A 16,455-nucleotide genomic window follows, 5' to 3' on the forward strand; every position below is an offset into this window, starting at 1 on the left:
AGGATTTTTATTTAAATGCTCTCTTGGTTATTTGATGTTTAAGATTTTTTTTCTCTTCCCTGTCATTTTGGGAATCTTCCTCATTCTTTGTTTTCTCTTTTTCCATTACTGCACAGACTCATAAGACTGAACTCCCGACTGGCCTCATTATATACCATTTTGGGAGCTAGGATTAACCTGTCTGGGTCCTTGTTTTGAGTAACTGCCAGAAAAATAGAGTTATCTTTGGATGGATTTCTTTTTCTTTTCTAGCATATACAAATCTCATTTCTCTCCTTACCAGTGTTCTCCAAACTTTTCTGATAATGAGCTCCTATAATTTTTGTTCTTTCCTGTTGGATATGCTGAAAGCAATAGTATATTTATTTTTCCTGATATCATCTGCAAAGCTGTCACTCTAAGTACCTAAGTTGAACTTAGGTTATCAGTACTTTGAGAACATATACCCAATTCAGGTGGTGGTGGTGGGGGAGATGGAACTTGCACAGCAGAGGGAAAATGAGCAAGAATTGGGTTCTAAGGTAAAGAAATAGTTTTTATTGTTCAATTTTTGGAGACAAGATCCATGACTGGACACTGCAGGGAGAGTGTTTTTATGTCATATTGTAAATGTTTTATTATCTTGTTAATTGAACTATAGTCAATCTATATCTGGAATATATTTTCTGGATTTTTAGGTTTAAATATTGGAGAAAGTTTCACAGAAAAAAATGAAACTATTCTCTGCCAATTTACTTATAAAAATGCCCCAAACTTTTTGTTTTTTAAATTATTAAATTATTATAATTATTTACAATCAGGCTAAAATTTTAGTTACCTAGAAAAATATCTGAAATACAATAAATATAATATCTAATAAATGTAATACCTAGAATTCTTACCTCCAGGATTGTCATAGGTTCCAGGTTGAGGATGATAGGGTGGCTTCGGTTTGGGGTGAATATCTGTTGGAATGTCAATACCAGAATTTTAGAGGAAAAAACATGTGCCTCAAATATTTAGAGTAAAGATACAGAGCATTTAAATATTAAAATTTTGGGATTTTGGTTCAAAGTTGTTACTTAAAGATCTCTCAATTAAAATAATCAATTAACCAAGTTTAACCAGAGCTCAAAGCTTTGGGTTGTTTTCATTTCTTTTTTATTTTTATTCCTAATGGCTCTGTCTAGGTCTTATTTTCATGGCACAGAGATAGTGTAATTGCTTACAATTAATATGACAGATGCTACCAGCATGAAAGATTTGAACAACTGCTTTATGGTTATTATAAGTGACAGAATAATTTATAAAGACTAATTTGAGCCTTCTTCTCCTACCCACCTCTACTCCCTATAAGGTTAACTGAAGAGGGTTAAAAATTCAAAAGTCCCCAAAGAAAACAAACTATTCATAGAAAAATATCTGCTTCTACTGCTTGGGTAAACTTTATTTCCCCTCACCAAGACTCGCTTAGTACTTCTTCGGAATGATTTGTTCCCATTGTTTTTGCTTTGCTTTGTTTTGTTTTGTTTTTTTTATTGGCAGTTAAAAAAGATTAACCTAGGGGAAGCTAGGTGGTGTAGTGGATAAAGCACCAGCCTTGGAGTCAGGAGTACCTGGGTTCAAATCCCGTCTCAGACACTTAATAATTACCTAGCTGTGTGGCCTTGGGCAAGCCACTTAACCCCATTTGCCTTGCAAAAACATAAAAAAAAAGATTAACCTAGATCCGGGAAAAAGTGATTAAAACATATTCAATTTTTCTGCAAATTTGATTTAAAAAAATATCATTTCAACACTTCAATAATTCATGACTTCATTCATTTAGGATGTTCCTTTACTCCCATATAGGTGGCTAAATTGGTAGCTGTTCTTTGGGAGCTGTTTTGACTCAAAATAACATCAATTAATCTGTGGGAAACTTGATAATAAACTATGAGAAGCATCCCACTTCTCCTGGTAACCTAAGTGACCTTAGGAAAGACACTTAATCTCTCTGCCTCAGTTTCTTCAACTATAAAAAGTTTTTAATTAAATGCCTTCTGGGGATCTTTCCAATTTAAAATCTATGATTCTTTTTTTTTTAAATTATCTGTGATTTTTATAATGAGGAACTCTCCCTTCACAAAAGGAGTTAACAAGATCAAGATTGAAAGCCTTCTTTGTCTTGATTGGTATATCCTAGAGGGCTACTTGATATTGCAAGAGTTTCAGTGAATTGTAGGCATAACAATAATCATTTGCACTCAGTCATTGGATGATCTCACCTTCTTACAAAATCATTTCATTACTGTATGGCTTTGACCAGCACCAAGGTATTCTCTGAGCTTGGACAATCACTAGACAAACTCAAACATGAAACACTGCTATGATTCAAACTTGTCTCATTGTTGCTGGTTTCCTTTATTGTCAGGACTACAATTATCTGTATGTAGATATGGTATAAATATAGAAGTTTAGTCACACTAAAGTGAGCCCTAGCACCAGTACCTCTATACATGTGTCATTGCTTGCAAGCCATTTCCCCTCTCTTTGATCTTAAACTTGTGTTTATTTTCCCATCTCTCCTGTCTCTAGACTGCCATCCACAGGTTAGAGGCTTATTCAGTCTGGTTATGTCTTGGTAAACTAATCCCTAATCTCTAATCACAAATACATATTTTAATGCTGATATACCTATAATCACAGAGATTTCAGGATATGTTCTAATGTTTTATGATGCATATTTCTGAGGGTTTTTTTTTAAATTTGTTGGTGGAAAGGAGTGGGTAGGAGAGAGAGAAAAAATTAAATGACTTTTAATCAGAAAGAAAATCAAAATTGAATTTGAGGAAGAAGATAAAGTAAAACCCAGGAACTCAAAAATAAAAAGTTTTGGACCATAAAATATACCTTCTGATCAGCTCATTGGATCCCATGGTCATTACTGCATTGAAGTATATTAACTGATGTTTATCATAAATGAATGTGTGAAGTTCTTACTATGTGCATAGTACTATAATAAGAATGAGTTACAGAGATAAAGGTTAGATTCTCCTCTCTCAAATGTTCAAATTCTGATGGATAAGAATGTTGGAGGCTCTGATGAAAGGTTTCAACTCTAAATTAAATAGTAAGGTCCCATGGTCCTTAGAGTACAGCAGTAAAGCTGACTGGTAGTTGATGAGGGTGACTGAACCCTTGGCCATAGCAGTTTGTACCCTGACAATAACTCTGAAAACTAGGACAGGAGCAGGATCCAGGGAGGTCCTGTCTTTGGGATGCCCTCCCCAGAACTCCTTCATTTCTAACAGCTGAGCAAAAGCTGTTGCTAATGGGTATGATGAGTTCCTTCTCCACAATGATGACTTTCTGGACAAGACTGCTATTCCAAAGATTCTTCTGCTCAGGACTCTTTCCACAAGGATTTTGGGGATATGGTAGTTAAAGCTGTGGTGCTGATTTGACTTGTCAGCACCTACTGACTCTACCTGAGAGAATTGTTATCCTGAGGCATCATCAATAAGTATATATCTCAATAATTGCATTACAAGTTGAGGTAGGATAAGTAAAAGTACAACCTAAGTATTATACATGAGGGTAGGGAAGTATCCTATTGGTGGTTGGGGGAAGGAGGTGAGTAGGGAAGGGATGAACAATATGAAAAAGCTTCATGGACAAGGTAGCATTTGAACTGAGCTTAAAGGACAAATTCAACAAGCAGAGAGAGTGGTAGGGTAGAATGGATGGGATGAATATAAGAGATGACAAATGGTCAGCATGAAAGCAATGTGGAATATGCAATGTAGACTCTAATACAGAGAGCTGGGTCAGATAAGACTGGAAAGTAAAGGTGATGTGAGATTGTGGATGGCCTTGAATAACACAAAAGAGTTGGTACCTTATTGGATAACTTTATTTAATATTTTGGACTTTGTTTCTAAAGTATTTATGACATGCCTAGCACAAAAATCTATTTAATAAATGCTTTTTGATTCATAGGTACTAGAAATTTTGAGCAGAAAAATAATAAAACTGCATTTTTGAATATGGAAAATTAATCTGGTCAGAGAGTAAAAGATAAATTGGGGAAGGAATTAGGAAGACCTACTTGGAGACAAATAAAATAAACCAAACAAATGGTGATGAGTGCTTATACCAGGAAAGTCACAAGAATATAATATTTTATTTATAAATATATAAGAAAATATAAGGTTTCATTTTAAAAGTTTTTAATCCTATAATTAGACAAAAATACTTCAATATATGCAAGAAGTAATGATTATGTGTGAAACAGTGAATCTCTACGTCATACTACTTTTTTTTTTAAAAGCAAATAAATTCCACAGGATTTTCAAAATTGTCTTATTTGTCTGTGCTTCCTTTTGTGTTCTCTTCCAGGTTCTCTGTACTGTACTGTACTATTGCTAAATCTCTAGCTACCTTTCCCCAACAATTAAATATGTGGGGATGGTGGAGACATATGACAAATAAGCATAGTTAAGAAAAACAAATCTAAATAGTGAACCTGTTGACAAATCATGGTTTGTTTGTTTTTTTTCCTGTATCACCTCTCTGTTAATATATGCATAGAAAGTATTGTCATAGGTTCTCTGGATGCTTGATGGGTCATTGCTTTGATCAGAATTCTTAAATCTTGTGCAGCTATTTTTATTTAGTTTTGCTATCCTTGTATAAATTGTTATTTAGGGTTTATTCATTCTACTTTGCCTTAGTTCAAAATACTTAGCTCTATTTTACTCTACTCTATATACTCCGCATTATGTACATGCATACACACACAAATATGAATCAGAAAGTTTGTTTTGGTTTGCTTATTCCATCTCCTGTATTACCTTGACATCCTCACCCCACTCCAAGTGTTTCCCTCTTGAGTTTGGTATATTTTTACACCAAACCCTATGTGTGTATTTATCTCTTCTTTGTCCATTTCAGAATAGCCAGAAGGGAACATAAGATCTAAGATTTAGAGCCAGAATTTCTGAGTCTACTCTAATCCTCTCACTTTACACTTGAAAAAAATGAATTCCAAAGAGAAAAAGTGACTTAATCCAATTCACTCCAGAGTAAGGATATATCTGGTATTTGATACTAGATCCTCTGACCCTAACTAAAAAAACAGCACTTTTTCCTCTTGGACCACGTAGATAATGTCTCATCATCCAGTCATACTGAATTGTTTGGACACTTTTAGAAGTGACAAAATAGTAAGAGTTCGTTTCTATCTCGATGTTATATTTCTATCATGCCAAATGGTAATCTTTTCTATTGTGCTATGCAATTGTGAAATCAGGACATCAAATATTTATTGTGTTTACTGTGTACCAGAAAATGCTAAGGGATAAGAATCAAAGCCCAAAACTTTACCTGTTCTCAAAGAGCTTACATTCTAGTAAGAAAAAAAAATTTGCAAATAGTTAGGATATTTCAAACAATGTAGGGATAGGTACACTGGATATTAAGTTTAAAATCAATTATCTGCATACATTAAAATGTGAATATATAAAAATTACAATCTATAAGTGGAATTATTTTTAAATTTTGCTTCTTAATTAGTAGGTTTAGATAAGTATCATAAGGAGCAATCCCTGGGAAAACTGAAATTGTTTTATATAAATTGTATTGAAAAATTTCTTCTTAGTACTTACCACCATTTATATCATCTAAATTAAAATTTGTTCCTTAAGAAAAATATATGATTTATTTTAAAAAGATGTTCTTTCCTTGTCTTACCCCAAGTTAAAAAAAATGATATATTCTAATGCTTAATGAGTCCCAAAAAAGGGGAAGAGAAGTAATTAACCTTCATCTGTATGAGCTATATTTGTAGAAAAGTTTAATTTAAATTTATTTAGTTAATCAGGACAACACATCACTTATTCTTCACTGGGCTTTATATTAAGTATGTTCCACCCTACTAGTTTATCAGAGATCCTTCTTTAGAACTCTAACTCGAAGTGTTTGATGATGCAATGGGAACTTCAACTGCTACATATTTCGTGGTACTTACATTCTTAAATTTTCTAAAATGATCTTTGATTTCATTAGCCTGGAAAACTCCAATAAAGGTAGTCCCTCCTTCAAAACAATCAGTCTATGACTTGGAGTGCTACCTGCAGCACTGAGATATATTAATGATTTGCCCATAATAACCCAATTGGTAAAACCACAAACAATTTATGAACTCCAGTCTTCCTAAATCCATGTCTAATGCTGTATTCTCTAGGCAGTGCTACGCCTACATCTTTTATACAGTTTTTTTTATTAATTTAATAAAATATTGACTAGACCACTGTACCTTTGTGACCATATGAGAGTATCCTACCTAAGAAGAATATTGGGAGAAGGAAGGAAAGAGCTATTGACATGAAATCTTCATTTTTGAAAACTATAAAAAGTGAGACATATTGTGTGAATTGGAGACTAGAACCACAATCTATTTCAACATTTTAGACAGGATTTCATGAGCCCTTTCTCCTTAGAAAAAGGAAGTGATCTTATTCCTCATAAAAGCAGAGGAAAAATTGACTAGGAAGATATGAAAAAATTCTGGTGTTTGTCAACTTTAAAAGAACTGTGCAATTTGCAAAGGTAGGAAAATTAGAATAGAATTTACATTTTAAAGAGGGAATTGTTAATTCAGAATTTTAAGCAAGATGAAAGACTTCCTAAACATTAGAGCTAACCAAAAGCAGAGTAGACTACTTTGGGAGGTACCAAACCATTTTCAGAGAGAATCTTCCCAGAATCTTAAATTTACTTTTCTCTAGGATGTTGTAGAGGGGATTCCTTGTCTAGTTATAAGTCTAACTAGATGACCTCAAGGTTCTACTTTGAACTGAGATTCTATTATTCTAGTAAAAAGATATTTTTATCTATTTCATTTATTTTTTCAATCTCTCTGCTATATTGTTGCTTTTGTTATTAGTTCTATACAATTCTTTGTGACCCCATTTTGGAGTTTTCTTGACAAAGGTACTGGAGTAGTTTACTATTTCCTTCTCCAGTTCATTTTGCAGATGAGAAGCTGAGGCAAATAGGGTTAAGTTCCTTGTCTAGAATCTCACAGTTAGTTCATATCTGAAACCAGATGTGAATATTTGAAAATTAGTATTCCTGATTCCAAGTCCAGTGTCCTGCCCACTGTGTCAGTATGCTGTTTACATTTGATAGTAAATAATTAGTTTTATAAAATAGGCTATTGTTTCCCTTAGTTTGATTGTTTTGGAGAGTCCCCTCAGGCTTTATTAACTAAAAGTAAAATAAGTTAGTCATTTCATCATCAAAGGAGTCACATATTGAGATGGGAAATAGATAAATATCTAGATAGATATCACTATCTCTAGATATATTTGTAGGCATATACATATAAATATATGTATAGATGTAGATATATTTACACACATATTTTAATATACCTTTTATATCCTACACAACATCTAGTACAGGTACACTAAGAAACAGTTGCTTTCTGAAAGATTTTAAGAATTTTCTTTATTAGATATTTATCTAGGAAGCTTCATGTATATCTCTTCTGTTAGTACCATCATTCTAATGCAGGACTTATTCCTGGACTATTAGAATAATCTGCTGATGGTAGTTCTGTCTACCTCAAATCTCTCCCCATTCTAGTCTATTCCATTCAGTTGTCAAAGAGATCTTGTTAAAGCATGGGTCCAATCATTTACCTCCTCCCACCCATACTCCTCACCCAATAAACTCTGAAAGCTCTGTATTACCTTCAGGATCAAAAATAACATCCTCATTCACAGTCCTTCAAAATTTGTCTCCCCTCCCCCCAACCCTTCCATTTTTCCTTCACCTTACAACTTCTCCCTCTCTCATTTATTCTATGTCCAGTGACATAGGCCTCTTTGTAGTCCTTAAAAAAGAACCAGTATCTCAATCTGGGGCATTTTTTGATGGCTGACACTCTTGCCTGGAATTCTCTCCTTCCCCTTCTCTGCCTCTTAGATTCCCAGATTTCCTTCAAGTCCCAACTAAAATCTCAACTTCTGCTAGAAACATTGCCCAATCCCCTTTAAAGGCTTTCCCTCTGTTGACTATTTCTAATTTACTTTCTTTTTTTTAAGGTTTTTGCAAGGCAATGGGGTTAAGTGGCTTGCCCAAGACCATACAGCTGGGTAATTATTAAGTGTCTGAGGTCGAATTTGAACTCAGGTACTCCTGACTCCAGGGCCGGTGCTCTATCCACTGCACCAACTAGCCACCCCTCTAATTTACTTTCTAATACTGTGTTTGTACATATGTTTTCTTATTGTTCCCTCCCTAGATTGTGAGTACCTAGAGGACAGGGGCCATCATTTAGTTTTTTTTTTTTTCACATATACAGTATGGTGGTCAATTAATAAATATTTATTTACTGGCTGATTTTTATAAATCAAGTTAAAAGAGAAATTTGTTAGGAAAGCATTTCTGAAGGTAGGGGGAACAGTTTATCAAATAATAATTTAAATAAAATAAGGTAATGCAAAAAAATCTTTGAAAGCTGTTTCAATCTTAAATTGCATTCATTAAACCCATAACAAATGATAAAGTAATCCTCTATACTTTGCACTGGTTCAACTAGTTTGAAAAGTTTTATTCAGTGCTTGGTATTCTAGGGAGCCTAAAAAAGAAAATGAAAATATTTTAGATGAAAAATGATTAGAAAACTGGAGGCATCTAATCTGGGGAAAAGGGACTATAATAGAATTGAAGTACATGAATAGCTGTAATCTGGAGGAGAACACATTTATTTATGTGTGTCTTTAGAGAGTTAGTATGTAATTGAAAGAATACAGGACTTGGAGCCAGGAAGAAATGTTTGAATTCAACTTCTGACACTTACCAGCTCTATGAGCATGGATAAGTCATTTAACCTCTCTGAACCTCAGTTTTTCCTTGTCTATAAAGAAGGGGCAATAGTATCTCACAGAGTTGTTGTGAGGGTGAAATGAGAGGCAATAATTATAATCTTACAGAAATCAGTTCATTGTAGGCCTCAAGATAATATAATAGTCCATGAATTCCTTGTAGTTCCTTCCTCCTTAGTTGCAGGGAATCTATTTTAGATAAAAAGCTTTGAGTTCAATCACAAGTACTCTGAGCCCCCAGATCGGAAAATTCCCAACATAGAGACAGAGGTCTTACTCTTTAATTAATTTGAAGTTAACTCCTGAAAGTAGGTCCTTTCCAGTGATTTATTTGTTTTGACCCTTCCTGGAGAATCACATATGCTGACTCCAGGGCTGAAAGACTTTAGGCTCTGAAATGATGAAGTAACACCCTCTCAAAGGCCAAGTAGGTGAAGGGAAGATGACAATAAGGTATTAATAGCCTTGACCTCAGCCATACAAACATCTTCAGCAATACAGAATCAACTCCATGTCTCTGCCTTTTCACTCAGTCATATCATTTCTGTCCTTTAAGTCCATTGTAACTGGCTTTCCCTTTGTAATTCTTGGGGTGAATCCATGCTCTGTTCCCTGATGCCTAAGTTTATGTCTGATTTGGTTTCTATCTTTCATTTCCCTTAGGTTAGGAAGACTAGACTATCAATAATCATTTTACTTCAGTTTACCATAGGGATAGGATAATTTTTCAGGGGTCTAAATAAAGATGTGATACCAGGACAAGCAAACAACGTTGTCTCCAGCATCCTGTTATAGTTAAGCCTATTCATGTATGCTACATACATACATATCTGTATGGGTATGTCTACACAAATGTAGCATGTGCATACATGTACATGTGTGTATATTATAAGTGCATACATGTGTGTGTTCTGTTTATATAAAAATCTCTAGATGGATGATTCTTGATATCAGTAGTGGTAATTCTATTCTCTTCCCTTTTTAGATTGCACTGGGAATATTGTATTAGATTAAATTATATGTATTCAAAATATTGAAAACCTGGAACATGTCCAAAGGAGGACATAAAAATAGAGACGCAAGATCTTGCCATATGAGACTTGATAAAAGGATAAAACTTAGATCAAAGTTTTAGGAGGAACATGAAAATAATCTGAAAATTTTCCATAGACTTTCATATGGTAAAGAGATTAAACTTCTATTTAATCCCAGAGGGCAGAACAAGGAATAATAGATAGAAATTACAAAGAGATGATTTAGACTTTATATGAGGAAAGATTGCCAAAATATCTTGAGTCAATAAAGTGGCACAGTAGATAGAACCCTGGACCTAGAGTAAGGAACACTTGAATTCAAATATGGCCTTAGTACTTATCACTTTTTTTTAGGGTTTTTTTTTTTTGCAAGGCAAATGGGGTTAAGTGGCTTGCCCAAGGCCACACAGATAATTAATTATTAAGTGCTTGAGGCTGGATTTGAACTCAGGTACTCCTGACTCCAGGGCCGGTGCTCTATCCACTGCGCTACCTAGCTGCCCCAGTACTTATCACTTCTGCTACCATAGGTTCCTCAAATATAAAATGGGGATAATAACATCTATATCCAAGGGTTATTGTGAGAACAAAATGTATTCATATTTATGAAGTGCTTTTGCAAAGTTTAAATGTAAATTCTAGCTATAATAATTAGTGCTATAACAAAGTAGTCAGGACTGCCTTCAGATAATTTTAAGATTTTCTTCATGTAATTCTTCAAGGAAGGGCCAGATAACTATCAGTTAGGTGTGTGCTGAAGATGAGACTCTTATTCAGGTATAACTTGGACTACTTGTCCGACTCATGTGGCCCCTCAAAAATTCTGTGATTTGAATATCTAAGTCTAAAATTCAATATGCAGATATTTATTTGAAAGAAACAAAGAAAAGATGGAGAGAATTCTATATTCAAAGGATTTTTACCATCATGTATCTATCTTTAAATCCTCATTTACAACTAAGTAAACTGAGTTTGAGATGAATTGACTCAAATTCAGGAGATAGGAATAGGAGTTCTCGATTAACCAAAGATTCTTTTTAAGCTTTATTTGATCCCAAGACTCATTGTTCAGTCCATTCCTCTCTGAGCTGTGTTCCTGACTGTTTGGATCACTTTCTCTGCCACACAACCTTTTCATCCTGAAAAAATGATTAACTTCTCCCTGTGGCCTCTTCTTGTGATTGGTCAATTCCTCCTACAACCTTCATTTTAAAGAAAATTCCTAAACCAACTATGTTCATTTCTTATTCTTCTCTGGACTCTGCTCCCGACTCACCAGACCTCTTTTTCATCATGTGGAGTAGCAACTCCTTTTCAGTTTCCTTTTATGTGTTATCTTCTCTCATTAGAATGTAAGCTTTTTGAGGACAGGAACATTGCCTTTCTTGCTTGTATTTGCTTATCCTCATATCTGGTATGTGCTAATATCCTGATAAATGCTTGTGGACTTGTTTAGGCCACTAGATTTTATCAACACTTTTACTATTTTTTATTTATTAAGGGTTCGTTTGTTGTTTAGTTGTTTTCAGTCGTGTCCAACTCTTCATGACCCTTTTGGAGTTTTCATAGAAAAGATAACTGGAGTGGATAAACATTTCCTTTTTCAGTTCATTTTGCAGATGAAGAAACTGAGACAAACAGAGCTAAGTGACTTATCCAGGGTCACACAACTAGTAAGTTTCTTGTTGTTTTTTAAATTTAATTTTATTATATTTCTCCAAGTTATATGTGAAAACCAGTTTTAACATTCATTTTTAAAACTTTGACTTCTGAATACTCTCTTTTCTTCCCACCTCACTTCCTTTCATTGAGAAAGCAAGTTATTTGATATAGGTTAAAAACATATAGTCATTCAGGCTAGTAAATTTCTAAAGTGAGATTTTAGTTAGATCTTGCAGCCCCTAGGGTCAGAACTCTCTCCACTGTACCACCTAATCATTAGGTTAATTTTAATCTTCATCTTGTTTGAAAAGCTCAACCCACATATGTGTTTAGTACAAACTTTAATTTTACAATTTAAAATGTTTTCGATTAGTTAAAGATGTAACTTACCTGATCCTGGTTTCTTGGTAATTGGGTTGGGTTTCCTTGTGATTTCCTCTATGATATGTGTGTGTGTGTGAGAGAGAAAGAGAGAGAGAGAGAGAGAGAGAGAGAGAGAGAGAGAGAGAGAGAGAGAGAGTTCAATATAATTAAAATTTGAGAATTTGTCAGCATTTCAAATAAGAAGTCTTCAGATAAATGATCTATTTTCTGGTATTATGTAAACTCTAGAATATTCTTGATCAGGACAGGGTTAGAAAGGTTGATCTATCTCTAAGATCCTTTCTAAATCTGAAAGACTGATTTTATACATTAGTGCAGTTAAATTGGAGCAAAGGATTAAGTTAGAGAAGCTTATCAAACCTTTGTCAAAAGGAGGTAATGTTCTGATCTTCTCCCTCTGTGTGGAGGTTCAGTCTTGTAGCTTCTAATATAAATACATACATACATGCATGCATGCATGCATACATATATATGTATAGACATACATATATATTCACATTTGATATATACAGATATATTATATGTGTGTATATATATGCATGTATATATGTTTATAGAGATACCCCAAAATGATGCATAATGTGCATGTAAAAACATAAATATAGCTATAAATAAATATATAGCGAGAGATATATGGATATGTAGATATATAGATATAACAGGATACTGAAGACAACGTTGTGGGTTTGCCCTGGCATCATCTCTTTTCTTATATCTCTGAGAAATTGTCCTAACCTTGTGGGAAACTGAGATCATATGGCTATTGACAGCCTAGTCTTCCTTTCATGAGGGAGAGGCAAGGTAAAACAATATAAACAGACCAGGGACATGCAGTAGGGGGCAGCAGGTGAGACAGAGCTGAGCCTCATCTTGGATTGAGAAGGGTTGAGAGCATACAATTGGCACTCCTTAGTGTATATGTGCTCAACTGCCTCACCTGCTGCTCCCTCACCTCACATTCCTGAAGTAGACCCAACAGACTAAGGAAGCATTCAGAATGCTCCCCAGGTGAAACTTTTTGATGTGAAATTATAATCAATTTCTTTTTTATATGAAATTATAACAACAAATTTTTTTAATATTATCTGCATCATACCGTGGAAAGATCACTTGTTTTAGAGCTAGAGATTCCATTCCATTTAGTTTTAGACCTGTATTACTCATATGTCCTTGGGAAAATTATTTTTCCTGTATCTCAGTTTCCTCATTTGTTAAAAGTAAGTTAAAAAAAGAGGGAAGAGGTTGAACTAGAGATTTCTTCTCTAGTTCAATGATCCCAAGATTCTGTACCTAAGACTTCAGGCAACTTGCAGCTCCTCAAACACATCATTCTATTTCTCACCTCAGTGCCTTTGCTTCATGCTGATAATGTTCTTTCTTCTCACCTTGGTCTCTTGGATTTCTTCCAACTTCTTCCAAGGTTGGATTCAAGTGTAACCTACTACAAGTTGTTTTTTCTGCCCTATCCTCATTTGTTAGTGCTTGTCCTTTCCACTAACCCCCCCCATAACTTTCTTTTTTCTTTATCCATCTGTGTATCTATCATAACCCTCTACCAATACAAATACTTTTACAGCAGGAGCCACTTTTTTGTAGTCCCAGTATTTAGCATGGTGCTTAGAACATAATATGGGGGGCTCAATAACCCCATTTTCATTTTAATTGAACCTTCCCTGGAGATCTATAGATAACAGAAATATATGGAGGAAGCACAACCCCTCCCAGTTCATCTGCACAGAAAAAACCATTAGGAAACTCTCCACTGGCACAATTCTACTATTGCTACACACTAGCTTCAGTGTTGTTCTTTCTCTTCCTCTTTCAAACATCTAAGGCTATACCACTGTGATATAATCAGTCCATTTCTACACAAATTCATTTCCACACACTGCTGCTATCTACTGCCTTTGGGCTGTCTCAAAGTCTGAGAAAGAGTGGTATTATTGTTAGGGCTATTGATAATATCTATTGTCTTAAAGTCAATCTGTGGCTTTTAACAGAGGTAAAAGAACATTGGGTTAGGAGTAAAACAATGTGGGTTCTAGATGTTTGAATTTAAAAAATTCCTTATAATTATCAGGGACACTAATAATAATGGCTAAAGTATTTCAAGATATTTAAATCACATAAAACATATGTTATCTCATTTGATACAACAACCCTTTCAGGTAGGTGCTAGCATCTGTGCTATTTTCCCCATTTTTAGTTTGAGGATACTGAGATTGGGAGAGATTAAATGACTTGCTCAGGCTCACATAGTTAATAAATGTCTGAGGCAGGATTTGAACTCAGATCTTCCCAATTCCAAATCCAGGCTCTATCTACTGTGCCACCTAGTCTAATTTAGTCTAATTTTATTTTATGGAAGATCACTAAACTTCCTGCTAGTAGTAAAATTATCTGTAAGGCAGCAATTCTAGATAGATGATGGATAGATAGATTCTGTATCAGAAATTTTTTCAATCAGATAAGAGATACTTGGAAAGCAGAGTCATTAAAAAAGGACTAGTGACTAGAGCATGGAATATTTTTCTTCTTGGCTTTACTTGTAATTTAATGCCTTAGCTAGCAGAAGCTGGTAAGAAACTGTGCCACAAAGGGAGAAGCATTGGATCCTCTCCTCTTATAGGCCATATGGCCCTGTGAAAATGGACCTTGGTTCCTTGCCTGCCTCAGTATTTATTTCAATTTTAGGTGAAAGTTATTAAGAAAAGGTACTCCAACCTTAAGATCTGTAGACAGTGTTCAGGAGTTCTAGTGTCTGGATGTCCTAATGTTCCTTTATCAGGGTTTTACAATCAACTCAGCTGGGATTTCCCCAAAGAATTGACCTTTTGAGACTTAGCCCTGAAACAAGACTTCATCTGGTAATCATGTCTCATCCAGATAGAAACTTTAGGGGTCTTCTATGTAGAAATGAGTCACTCTATTCTCCCTAGAGACCTATGTGAGATAGAAGAGTATTCCCTGAAAGTGCTTTTACTTTGGTTCTTGCTTATATCTTTAATATAAATAAAAACTGATAAAAACTAATGGTTGTCAAGTGGTAAACTGAAACTGAGAGCTACTCATTGACACTTAACAGCAGGAAGGTGTGAGAAATAGATCATTTGGACCCCTTCTCTATTCCAATCAACATCAATCAAATTGATATGACTTCATAGGAATATGAAGTAAATTATAAGATCTGTAGAGTTCAGAGCTATGAATTACAGATTGTAAGATCACTTGTGTAATCACAGGAATCTAGCTAGAGACCCTTAGTCCTTGTTTTGCATTGCTGTGGTGACAAACCCAATATGATAGAGGTGACTCTATTATATGGAAAGTTATCCACTCCTAATATGTTCTTGGCATGTAGCTTTAGCTTGTACCATTTCCTCCTGCCTAGTCAAAGGAGTCCATCTATCTCATGACCACCTAGTTAGCATAAATAGTTCTTGCTTCATCCAATCTGTGATCCTGTTGACAGATTGTATTTGTCTATTTTAGTTTATGTTTCATATGCCAATGGATGGAATTATTCTCTATTTTGTATAATTATTCTGGAGTATGTAGATATTAAACCTTATGAAAATAGGACCCTGGAAGGAGAAGGCATCTCAGATCATGAGATCTGAGGCTCACCTCATTAGAGGGGACCATGAACCTTTTAATAAAGTGTCATCTGTTTCTTTTATTGTGGGTGGGACAATTTTATTTCCCACAAATAACCTGACCAGTAGAGATTTAAGCAACTAGAAGAAGAGACAAGACATCCCCCAAAGTCCTCAGGATACTCCTAGAACCAGAAAGGGCGAACAGAGATGATCTCTTTTTGGGAGCGTGAACTACAGTTTATTGACTATATAATAAATGTACATGTATGTAATATATGAATATATATGTAAAATATATGCATACACCCACATAATGCACATAATGACTTCAACAGATCCTTTTTAGTGATTTTTTAAAACTGAATTGACAATATCAAATTCATGAATCCATGGAAAACAGAACAATTAATATTATCTAAGGAAGAGTGTGTTTCATGACTTCATAGTTGAAGCTTTGTTTTCTCACATCCTCATGGGAAATTTGCCACAATAGAAAATAGACTGGCAACCACAGCAAGATCAGATTTGTGAGGAAGTCCAAAGGAAAAAATCTTTTATCCTAACCTTAAAAATGAGGCAAAATGTATAATAGAAATTTGACTTATTTGAATTGGCTGAAGACAAAAGCATAGAAACCTCTTCTGAGCATCTGAGAGATAGAGAACTCATCTGAACATTTGATTAGTCCAAAGTAAATAACTGGAAGAAGTGGAAAAGATTAGATAAAGTTGAAATAGAAGTCTAAGACATCATTGGTTTTCTTCTCCAAGAAGATCATTGCTCACACCTGGCTAATCATAGGTCTAACCATGATGAATTTTAACAGAAAGAAAAAAAGCAAAGTGCAAAATGCATACTTAGCTATGTGGGTAGGAAATGATTCTATAGGAATTGGTAGTCTATGAAAGAATTCTACCAAGA

At 34.6% G+C, this 16,455-nt stretch overlaps 1 protein-coding gene across 3 annotated transcripts in view; it reads right to left on the minus strand.

Moving 5' to 3' along the window:
* Positions 1–16,455, minus strand: part of XG (Xg glycoprotein (Xg blood group)) — a 53,513-nt gene that overhangs the window by 21,923 nt on the left and 15,135 nt on the right. For all 3 annotated transcript variants that reach the window (XM_074213637.1, XM_074213634.1, XM_074213636.1), the window contains exons 3-4: positions 11,942–11,989; positions 882–944 (exon numbers count right to left, since the gene is read on the minus strand). In XM_074213637.1, the coding sequence (XP_074069738.1) occupies positions 882–944; positions 11,942–11,989 (111 nt within the window). The remainder of the gene's footprint in view (positions 1–881; positions 945–11,941; positions 11,990–16,455) is intronic.

The sequence above is a fragment of the Macrotis lagotis genome, chromosome 1 (assembly GCF_037893015.1).
Source record: "Macrotis lagotis isolate mMagLag1 chromosome 1, bilby.v1.9.chrom.fasta, whole genome shotgun sequence".
In the NCBI taxonomy this organism is placed as follows: domain Eukaryota; kingdom Metazoa; phylum Chordata; class Mammalia; order Peramelemorphia; family Peramelidae; genus Macrotis; species Macrotis lagotis.